Here is a 12,206-nt window from a genome sequence, read left to right as displayed (position 1 = left end):
ATAATTATTTAAGTAAACTATGTATATAGTGTTAAACAGTTATTTAATTCTATAACAAACAATATATATTTATGCATGTACACCTCACTGCACCCTGCACCTGTATGACATATCTAGAAAGAAACTTCAGAGCACTAGTAAGATTATCGGTTGGCCTAGTAAAATATCTAAAGGACACAGGACTATCGGTGATCTCCAATGTTCTTCAAAATGTTCATATTTTGCTTCAGGAATCAAGCATACAGAGTTTTCATAGGTTATTTTGTAGAAAACATGCATTAAATTAGGACATTGTAATGTATGCACAGGTTTCCATGAAAACTTAAAAACAACTGCCAACAAACACCAAAACATTAAAAAAAAACAAAATGAAAGTTGTCTTTTATAATAAAACAATTGCATTTGGGGCATGATCATGTGTATGAAATGTTAAAGTAGACATGTTTTGGACACGGGTCAGATCCAAAACACGCACTTATTAATGGCGTATGTTGTAATTTTCATATTGTGTCATTATGTTTTAGTCCTTAGTATTTATTTCTGGTTTCTAATATAAGTTTAGGGACAGGAGGCGTGCCCTATGTTTCTTAGCCTCTCATCTATCGTGTGCTCTTCTCTTCCTTAATCCCTATCTTCTCCACAAAACATGGTGAAAACAAAGTGAAGCTCATACCAGATTTCTCACATGGTATCAGAGCAAGGATGGTGACAGGGTTTTACCAAAAGTGTGCTCAAAAGGATCCATTTTTTGCCTCTTTCAATCAAAAAAATAAATCTGCTCTTCTCCTTCTGTTATTTCTATTCATATACATCCTTTCTATCTTCCCGTTTCTAACTGTGCACCTACGTCCCCTTTATCTGTTAAAATATAAATCCTTCACCAGCACGTTGAAGAGGAGTCTCTTAGGATTCCACCTCCTTGTAGAATGTGTTAAAATATTTAATGTCCTTGTAACATGTGAAGAGTCTCCTAGGATTCCATGTTATAGTTAATATCCTTGTTATATGGGAAGTCTCCTAGGATTCTATGTTGTAGTTAATATCCTTGTAATATGTGAAGTCTCTTAGGTTTCTATGATGTAATTAATGTCCTTGGAGCTTGTGAAATCTCCTAGGATTCTACGATTGGAGACTCTTAGAATTCTGAAAATGAGATTATAAATAGAGGCCGTGCAAACCATTTTGGCTACGGCTTCTTCTCCTCAGTTTCTTCTTGTTTTCATTCTCTCTCTCTCTCTCTCTCTCTCTCTCTCTCTCTCTCTCTCTCTCTCTCTATCTTCCTGCGTGAGTGCTGTTTTCGGGTTACAGATATTGGTGCTACATTTCTATCATGGTATCAGAGAGCCAGGTTACGTTATCTCTACCAAACGAAATGCCCAAACAGGTCTGATCTGGTTAGAACTCTTTTCTCATCTTGTCTCTATCCTGAATTTACTTTTCTCTTGCGCAATTCTTGTTCCTTTTTTCTTCTTGCTTACCAAGGACACATCTTGTTATATCGTGTCTTCTTTCCCTCTCATCTTCTACCTATATACCATTCCTTTCTGCTGTCATGGAAAACCTTTCGCATTCTGGCATGTCCTCAAGTTTTCTTCCTCACCTTATTATCGAAAAACTCAACCATGAGAATTATCTGATCTGGAAAAGGCAAATCATGCCTTTCATAAGAAGTCAAGGCCTCTTTGGACATCTCGATGGTTCAACAAAGGCTCCACCAATATCCGTCTTACAGGAAATAAAAAATGAGGCAGGAGAAGTTATTGCTGTTCATGAAGACAACAATCCTGAACATGCTATGTGGATGAGACGTGATCAAAGTCTGGTTGCGTATATTTTGTCCACTTTATCTCAACAAGTGTTACTTTCAGTTTCTGATGATTGTACTGCAGAAGAATTATGGGAAACCCTTGCTGATACCTTTTCCCAAATATCAGAAGCTCGAATTATGTACTTAAAGAAAGAATTTCAGAATTTGAGCAAAGGTTCAACGTCTATCATGGATTATTTGGGGCGTATTAAGGCCGTCGCAGACCAACTTGCTGCCTCAGGGAATAACATTTCTGATAAGGAAAAGGTGCAGCAAACCTTGAATGGACTTGGGCATGATTATCATGCTTTTATTACAGCTCTTGAGGTCCTTCCTGTTCTGTCTTCCTTCAACGAACTACATGGTAAACTTCTCCAACATGAAATGAATATGAAAAGAGTCATTGAAAGGACTGATCAAGGGAACTCCCAAAATGTGTTGGCTATGAATGTAAAGTTTGGTAAGAGCCATGGGAACTCCAACCATGGTGGTCGTGGCATTCTACCAACACCACATAACCAAGGTATGTCTCCTTTGGATACTTCAAGAAAAATACCAATTTGTTTTCAGTGCAACAAGAAAGGACACATGAAGGCACAATGTTGGTTTAATCCTCAAAATAAAAACAAAGGAGTAAGACATGATTATAAACAAGGAGGACAAAGTTCTAAATCCACCGCTGAAGATATGCAACAGCTATTGATGGCCGCATTCTCAAAGATGACTATAAAGCAAAATGAGCAGGGAGAATGGTTCTTGGATTCAGGTGCAGCTACCCATGTGACAGGAAATGCAGGTAAATTGACTAACTTATCCCCTCATTACGGTAGAAGTTGCATTATAACAGGTGATGGAAAATCTCATCCTATTACACATATTGGAAATGCACATATTCCATTGTCATCCTCGTCTCTATCACTGTCTAATGTTGTTCTTGCTCCCAATATCAAAAAGAACATCATATCCATTTCTAAACTCATTGATGATACAAGCTCTTCTGTTGAATTCACACCTTCTTCTGTCTATGTCAAGGACCTCCAAACGAAGAAAATGTTCGCTAGAGGGGAGCGTCAAGGGAATATGTACGTCCTCAAGGAATGTCTACCCAAGGATTCATCCACTTTTGATATAGGATTGAAGACATTTTCTCTTTCTCATAATGCGTCATCAGTGCCAAGTTCTTGCCATTTTCAATCAAAAGTAAGGGGCCCTAACCAATTTTTGGAGTCTGATTTGTGGCATAGTCGGCTAGGACACTGTGGTCGACATTTCATTGAAAAACTTGTCACAGATAGTCTCATTCCAAGATCAAGTTTACCTCTTACTTCAAGTGTCAAAAAATGTTCAAGTTGTGGACTTTGTAAGAGTCATGTTTTACCTTTCCATAATATAAATCAAAGGGCTTCCAAACCTTTTGAAACTATTTTTTCTGATGTATGGGGGCCAGCCCCTATTGATTCCATGTCTGGGTCAAGATATTATGTCTTATTCATTGACTCTTACTCACGTTTCACCTGGATTTACTTCATGAAACACAAATCAGAAGTACCTCACATATTTCGAAACTTCTATGCCATGATTCAAACTAAATTTTCATCCAATGTGGTGCATTTTCAATGTGATGGAGGGGGAGAATATTCCTCGCTTGATTTTATTGAATTTCTACGTGAAAAAGGGATAACTAGACAAATTTCCTGCCCTTACACACCACAACAAAATGGTGTAGTTGAGCGGAAACATCGACATATAGTTGAAAGCGCCATGAGCATGATGCATGATACTAATGTGCCCATTTCCTTGTGGACTGAAGCCTTCCATACTGCTGTATACATAATAAATTGTTTGCCTATGACACTCTTGATGTCTAAATCGCCATATTTTACACTCTTAGGCAAACAACCTGATTACAAGAACTTGAAGGTTTTTGGTTGTGTATGCTATGTTCACGTTGATGCTGCCTTGAGGAACAAGTTTCAAGACAAAGCTATTCAATGTAGATTCGTTGGATATGCTGATGAATATAAAGGTTTTCGATGCTATGATCCAACAACTAAACGTATCAAAACTTCAAGAAATGTCATTTTTGATGAACATAGTTTTGATAATACAAATGAAATGCCTATGACCATTGAATCTTATGATCCCTGGACCAGTACACAGTTATTCAATGCAGATCCTGTTATAGAAAATGATGTGCCTCAAAGTGAAGATTCAGAGAGAGCAATACAACCGTCGGATATGGCTCAAAGTGAAAATCAAGAAGATCCAACACAGTCATTAAGTCATCACGAAAACAATAATGAACAGAGCAACGATGCACATCGGTATTCGGGTCTTATCTACAGTCGACGACTAAGGGACAGAGATGCTCACAGTGAAGAAGACAACATGCCCCACCTTAGAAGATCCCAACGCATTCGTCATCCCATTCACAGGTGGGTTAGCTATGATTCTTTATCACTTGATTTTCAGTTATTCATGGCAAAAGTTGGCAAGGAGGAAGAACCTACTTCATTTGATGAAGCATCAAAATCACATCATTGGAGAAAGGCTATGAAAGAAGAAATGGATGCCTTGCATGAATGTGGAACATGGGAGATCGTTCCGAGGCCACACGAAAAGAACGTAGTGGGCTCCAAATGGGTATACAAAATTAAATACAAACCTGACGGCAGCATAGAAAGACACAAAGCAAGGTTAGTAGCAAAAGGGTTTACACAACAATATGGAGAAGATTATGATGAGACATTCAGCCCTGTGATCAAAATGGGAACAATTCGCGTGATTATATCATTGGCAGTTGAATATGGATGGAGACTACATCAAATGGACGTGAAGAATGCTTTTCTTCATGGTGATTTAAGGGAGGAAGTATATATGGAACAACCTCCAGGATACACGAAAGGAGACTCTCATGCATGGGTTTGCAAACTAAGAAAATCTATTTATGGACTTAAACAGGCCTCACGTTCGTGGTTTGACAGTTTCTCTTGCAAGATTCAAGAATGTGGTTTTCGGAGATGTCCTCTAGATCACTCTCTTTTCATTTATCGAAAGGAAAACATATTTACTTTACTTCTTATATATGTTGATGATATTGTTATCACAGGCAATTCAGAAAAACACATAGAAGAAGCTAAAGTTTTGATGATGCAAAACTTCAAAATGAAAGAGCTTGGTGATTTACGATTCTTTCTTGGAGTGGAGATTGATAGGCACAATAATCGCCTCACATTGACACAACAGAAATACACGTTGGATTTGTTGAAAAAGTCAGGTATGTCTGATTGTAAGCCTGTTGGAACTCCTAGTGTTCTAAATCAAAGACTAAGTGCTCAAGATGGGGAGTTATATGAAGATCCTACGCAATATCGAAGTATTGTTGGGGCACTTCAATATCTTACATTTACTAGACCAGATATTATATATGCTGTGAATCAAGTATCCCAATTTATGCATGCACCTAGAGATACTCACATGGATGCTGTCAAAAGAATATTAAGATATCTTAAAGGGACAGCAGGAGATGGCTTAGTTTATGGTAAGAGTGAAAATATAACTACTGGACATCAACTTATGACATTCACAGATGCAGATTGGGCTGGAGATCCCGATCAAAGAAAGTCCATTTCTGGTTTTTGTATTTTCATTGGACGTAATCTTGTGTCTTGGAGTTGTCGAAAGCAAAAGGCAGTAGCAAGATCCAGCACTGAAGCTGAATACAGATGCATGGCTGCAGGTACTGCTGAAGTTACATGGGTTAGACATTTGCTAGAAGACATTGGAGAAAAGATTAAAACATCAATGTTAATGTGCGATAATCAAAGCGCTATTAACATTGCCTTTAATCCCGTACAACATGGTCGAACAAAGCACATTGAGATTGATCAACACTTTGTTAGACAAAAGGTGGAAGACAAGGAAATTCAGCCTATTTATGTTCGTACAGATGAACAAGTTGCAGACTTATTTACAAAAGGATTAACAAAGGAACGATTCTGGTTTCTAAAAGGCAAGTTGTACATGGTGCAAAACCATGCACAACTTGAGGGAGGGTGTTAAAATATAAATCCTTCACCAGCACGTTGAAGAGGAGTCTCTTAGGATTCCACCTCCTTGTAGAATGTGTTAAAATATTTAATGTCCTTGTAACATGTGAAGAGTCTCCTAGGATTCTATGTTATAGTTAATATCCTTGTTATATGGGAAGTCTCCTAGGATTCTATGTTGTAGTTAATATCCTTGTAATATGTGAAGTCTCTTAGGTTTCTATGATGTAATTAATGTCCTTGGAGCTTGTGAAATCTCCTAGGATTCTACGATTGGAGACTCTTAGAATTCTGAAAATGAGATTATAAATAGAGGCCGTGCAAACCATTTTGGCTACGGCTTCTTCTCCTCAGTTTCTTCTTGTTTTCATTCTCTCTCTCTCTCTCTCTCTCTCTCTCTCTCTCTATCTTCCTGCGTGAGTGCTGTTTTCGGGTTACAGATATTGGTGCTACATTTCTATCATTATCGATTACTCTTTCTTCTATTATTCAGACCATGAACTTATTACTGTTCTGTCTTGTGATTTTTTTTGGAAAGACTGCTTGCTGTCTTGTTATTATCGCATTCTACTGAATCCCAAAAAAAAAAAAAAGAGAGAAAGCAACCTATTCTCAGATTCTGTCCTCTCTTAGCTCATATTCATTTTCCAGGATCTAGGTTCCCATCTGCCCTTAAACTCTTCCATTATATGCATGTTAACTTCTCTCTTTTCTTCTATTTTTTTAACGCTGCTTGCTGTTTACTTCTGTCCATTCTTATTTTGATGTGCTATCCTTTCTACTTGTTTTGACGTGAACTTATTCATTCTTCCAACAGCAGCCCTCTTTGTTGCTATGAATTTAGAACATTGCTGCTCAAGGATATCTCCATCTCAGTAGACAACATCCTTGTTATTATCGCATTCTACTGAATCCAAAAAAAAAAGAAGGCAAAAAAAAAAGAAAGCAACCTATTCTCAGTTTCTGTACTAGTTTTGCAGCACCTCATTGAAGTACTGCTAGCTGGTTGGTTCTATATCTCTTATTTTCTCCTTGAGATTTCTGGTTCTCAGTCTTGACCCTTGTTGCCCATCAGATCTTTTTGCTTTTCATTATGGAATTTTCTTTGAACTCTGGTCCGTCAGCCAATTTCCTAAACCAATTGGTTACAGAAAAAATCTCTCATTCCAATTTCTTGACCTGGACGAGGCGAATATTCCATTTATATGGAGCCAGTATCTTGATGAGCATCTTGATGGTTCTGCTTCTGCACCACCACGTTTTATTGTGCAGGAAACAAAGGATGTGAAGGGTGTCACGTCCACAACATCAACCAAGAACCCAGAATACACAATATGGACTCTGGAGGAAAAGTGATCAACTTTGGGAACTTACATCGCATCAACAGTTTCTCAGGAAGTATTAGCCACACTTTCAGATGATTATACAGCCGCACAGTTATGGGATCATCTATTGCAGACATATTCTTAGATATCAGAGGCACGGGTTCTGTTTTTAAGAGGGAGTTCCAGGATTTGAAGAAAGGTTCAATGTCAATTATGAAACATATAGGTCCCCTGAAGGGGATCACAGGCCAGTTGGTTATCATAGGGAGTGTTGTTTCAAATAAAGTTAAAGTACAGCAACTCATCAATGGATTAGGCCATGAGTTTGAAACTCACTACTGCACTGCAATGTCTTCCTAAGTTGCCCTCTTTTGAAGAGCTACATGCAAAGCTTCTCCAACAGGAAATCAACATAAAACAAAGAGCCGAAGAGAATGCAAGATCCAGTACTAGCTGGTTGGCCTAACAGGGTGACAATTCTAGTTATTGAAGAGCAAGTTGTACATGCTCAAAGACCATGTACAACTTGAGGGAGGGTGTTAAAATAAACGTGTTTTGGTCCTTTGGATATGGGTCCAAAACACATGTTCTTTTATGTTTTAACACATCACTTATCAATGGCATATGTTGTAATTTTCATATTGTATATTATGTTTTAGTCATTAGTGTTTATTTACGGATTCTAATATAAGTTTAGGGACAAGAGGTGTGCCCCATGTTTCTTAGCCTCTCATCTATCATGTGTTCTTCTCTTCCTTATCTCTATTTTCTGCACAATCTGTACATGGTGAAAAGCAAAGTGAAGCTTACACCAGATTTCAAAAGTATTATTGTCCTAAAGACATTAACATAAAGATTATGAATATTGTCAAGCATAAAAATCATCCACTTTCTCAAACACAGGCTAAGCCTTTACTCATAATCATCCATAAGAACCAAAACAAGAAAATCAGAGATAAGCGCTCGAAAGATAGATGTCAGATTCAGCATCTTGTGTCACCTGACTTTCTTCTATCAACAGGTAAATATAGCCCCGTTGATCACAAGGAAGGCCACGCAATGTTACCAAAGCAGATAGTCACTCATCATGTATTTTGTTACAATGTTATAAACCAGTAGCTACAGATTAATAAACAACAAAGTCCACAGTATCTCAAAACCATTGTCACAAAAGTCGTTCTCAGGATTTTAACGGCAAGATTTTTCTCGGGTTTTTAACGGAAAAGTTGTTTTTTTTTTGGGAAATCTCAGGAAAAACTCGAAAAAATTAAAAAAATATAAAAAAAAATAGGTATAAATGAAATAAATGAGAAGCTAATAAGAAAACATAAATAAAACTATATAACAGTGATAAAAGGAATGTTTTAATGATAATAAAAATGATGAAAATAATTTAGTTTAAGTTTATATTTGAAGAATCCATGATAATATCAATGATAGAAAAATGAAAAAAATCACCAAGAAAACACGATAAATATTTTTTCCTGTTTTTTTCAAAATATCATGACTTTTTTCCGTTTTTTGTTTTTTATTTTTGGCGTTAATATCATGATAGTTTCAAAACAAGCATGGGATCTACAAATATTCCGGATGGAGAAAGTCCTAGATAGTAGATAATAATTAAAAATATCTAGCATACAACTTCATAAGTAGCATTTGCAAACAACTTAGAAGCCTTCAGTCTTTTAAGATCAACGTACCCCCTGGAATTTTCTGAAACATCGGTACAAAGACAACACTTGCGAGCAATAACCAAAGCATGTCAAGAAGAGAAGCTTCTTCTTCATTAATCTGCGGAAGCATATTTCAGTAGTCACTAGACAAGGACATTATATGAAGGCATCCAAAGAAATAGAGACTGATGTGAAAAATAGAAGTTCATCATATAAAAAGGTAATAGAAACCATATTAAACGTGTCAAATCACCTCTCTATTTCTTTGATCCAACCAATCTGCATCAAGCATGTCTAAAGGATGCTAATAAGAAAGCATAATACTATGTGTATAGTAACCACATACCTCTTGATGTGGTAACTGATCAATTAGTTTCTTCACTCTCTTAGGAAACCTTTTCAGCTGTCGTACTAAAGGCTTCGCTGATGAAGTAACCTCTTCAAGACCTGCAACCATGTCTGGTTGTTGAATTACCTGGGAACTTCTCTCTAGGCGAATAACAAGAAACAAAGTCCTGTAACAACCCCAATAAAATAAATAATTTTACGTTTAGAAGAAAAACAATCATGATAAGAACCAAAAGAACCATGAATGTGCATGCACTAGTGGTTAACCTTGGAAACACTCACAGCAAGTCAACAAGTCTAACATGGCTTTTGTTTTTCCAACCAAGCACATTAAAATAATGCTGAATGGACATGATACATTCCATCAGCCTACTAAAGCTATCCATTAGAATAATATAAGCTGCACTATGATCACTGCATAGTGAAATCAGAAATTTCAAGTTGCAGTACATCACAAGGATCTCATATGTGATATTTCATGTAGCACTATCACATGTTCTTTCAGATTAATAAGGAATCATCTAAAACTTTTTTATAGTATGTAACAGGTGAGAACTATAGTAGTCTGTGGAATAAATCCTTCTTTCTCTGTTTATGATTAACTGGCGCTTGTTTTTACTCTCATCCAAGTAATTTTGAGACTTACATGCATTTCTTGAAAACAATGGAGGACACCAGCAAAAGCCAATAGGCCCAATAGTAATCACACAAAGCAGGTAAAGATATGTGCATAGGATGGAGAAACACCGAGACTTACCCAACCCCAAGAAACAGCAAACCAGCAAGTAATTTTGGCAGTTCTTTTCGTGCTGTAGTGACAAACCCATGGACAACTGAGGCAGGAGTAAATGCTGCCTCATCATCCTTGAATGAGAAAAAGGATGCAGAAAAGAAGCGGGAAGATTTTTTCAACGAAGCTTTTGGGGCATTGGGCGGTGTAGTCTCTTTAGGTATATCCTGTTTTTTGGACTGGAAAAGTGTCTTTGCCTTTTCAGTTTCCAACTCTGTGCTCTTTGCAGCATCAGTTTCAATAGCTGCAGATTCTGGTCTAGTACCGAAAGGTGAGCTTTCACTAGTCATTTCCTGCTTTTTCATCAGAGAGACAATTCGTGATTTTTCATCTTCTATTTCTGCATCTCTTTGGGCATCAACATCAATTTCAGCAATCTCCTGCACATTCATTCTCTCTCCAAAATCAACACCAGCCTCAGATGTAGACAGTGTTTCATCTTTTTCTACACTTTTCTCCACAATTTCAGGTGTCTGAGACGGAGTAGTCAACATGGCATCGATATGAAAATCCTCTGAGTCACTCTTAACATCATCAATGACCACTACCTCTTCTGTTCCACAGTCCTCCTCAACATCTTTTTGCTGACATCTGGAATCTGAAACCGCCACCATTGATGATGGTACATCATCAACGGTATGAACTGAACTAGCTTGAGAATTATCAGAGATGGATTTCTCTAGTTTTTGCAGTGCGATTTCTGCATCATTTACACGCTGAGTTGCCTCTAGCTCAATGGCAACAGCCTGCTCAGCCTGAAGCATAATTTCTGCCACATCCTCCTCTGCTTGGACAGTCCTCTGTCTAGCTTTTTCAGCAACCTCACTTAAACGATCTACCTCCTTCTGTAACTCTTCTTTCCTGCTCTGTATCTGCCTAAGAGCTGCCTCGCAACTAGCAAGAGTAACTTGACAATCCCTTACATCATCCCTTGCCCGTATCAACGCCTCTTTTTCTTTAATCCAAGGTATTTCTACCATGCCATCAGTTTTTTTCTCATTCACCTTGTCAGATTCATCCGTTGATTGATCTAAGGTAACATTATCAGGTGTGACCTCAGCGTCAATGGATGAAGCTAGTAACAATTCATCTTCAGCCACTCTATTACCTTTGCTTTCATCGTCTGTTAACTTAGTACCTTCTGCAGCATCCACTGCCAAATTTAACTTGGCTTCAGCTGTTGACAGAGCTTCGGTTGCTTTCTTTACTGCTTCCATTGCAGCAGCCTCTTCAATAGCCATCCGTTGCACGATCTCCATGGTTGAGTTAACTTGACTCCACGCATTCTCCGCTTCATCCGTTAAAGCAATTGCAGCTTCTGATATTTTTTGAGCTTTCTCTTCAAAAAGGATGCTGTTCATTTGAGCAACTTCCAGTTCCTTCACTGCTTTCCGAAGTAATTCCCTGAGTTCTTCCAACTTAGAGAAATCATCAGTAGCAGGATTTCCCTCAGTTGGAATCTCTTCAGAAGAGCTAGAGGAAGCATCAGGACTACCCAAAACACTAGTTTGGCCTTCACCAACTCCCCCCAATGTATTCAAGTACTGGCTGTTTGTAGCTGGACCTTCTCCACTAACCAAACTGCTGCTTGACTCCACACGGCCATCTTCCAATGAATTCTCCGCCGAATCAACATAATACAAAGAATCATCCACCACATTGCCATTATGTCCGCAATCAACGTGCATTCTCCTCCGCCCTGGAACCTTCAATTCAGGCACACAGTTCAGATTTCCTTGCATAAAGTGCAGAAGCGCACCTCTGGAGGTGACAACCTTGCTTAGCCTAGCTGGTCTTGCCCTACTAAAGCCAGTTCCTGTTCCCCCAATCAACCCCTTCGAACCTAACCAGCAACAAATGCTCAATTCCCTTTTGACTGCTCGAAAATTGAACTTCGTCCGGCAACCACGAATCCGAACAAACTCACGCTCGTGAAACCAGGTCCCCAATGTGGAAGATGGATTGAAACAGCATCTTTCATCAACTCCCCTAGTCTGAAGGAAACTGGACGCAACCTCCATGTCCACCAAACTCCAAAAGGACAAGAATCTGAGCTAATACCAAGTGCTGGTTCCTTTTCCAGGCAGAAAATCACCCACAATCCTCTGTAATTCAACCATTTAAATCTATCAAAATGCGCCAAACACAATCAACGACGTAAAAATTTTTCCAACCGAGCCCGATTAATCACAAAGTAAAAGCAACAAGAAAGTG

General features: G+C 38.2%; 1 protein-coding gene across 2 annotated transcripts in view; it reads right to left on the bottom strand.

Moving 5' to 3' along the window:
* LOC116266483 (K(+) efflux antiporter 1, chloroplastic-like) overlaps positions 1-12,206 on the bottom strand; it is a 54,223-nt gene that overhangs the window by 41,693 nt on the left and 324 nt on the right. For both annotated transcript variants that reach the window (XM_031647739.1, XM_031647740.1), the window contains exons 2-4: positions 9,960-12,097; positions 9,201-9,369; positions 8,882-8,972 (exon numbers count right to left, since the gene is read on the bottom strand). In XM_031647739.1, the coding sequence (XP_031503599.1) occupies positions 8,882-8,972; positions 9,201-9,369; positions 9,960-12,013 (2,314 nt within the window). In that variant the 5' untranslated portion in view covers positions 12,014-12,097. The remainder of the gene's footprint in view (positions 1-8,881; positions 8,973-9,200; positions 9,370-9,959; positions 12,098-12,206) is intronic.

The sequence above is a fragment of the Nymphaea colorata genome, chromosome 12 (assembly GCF_008831285.2).
Source record: "Nymphaea colorata isolate Beijing-Zhang1983 chromosome 12, ASM883128v2, whole genome shotgun sequence".
NCBI classification, from domain to species: domain Eukaryota; kingdom Viridiplantae; phylum Streptophyta; class Magnoliopsida; order Nymphaeales; family Nymphaeaceae; genus Nymphaea; species Nymphaea colorata.
Note: the sequence above shows the minus strand (reverse complement) of the source record. Positions and strands in the feature narration are given on the sequence as shown.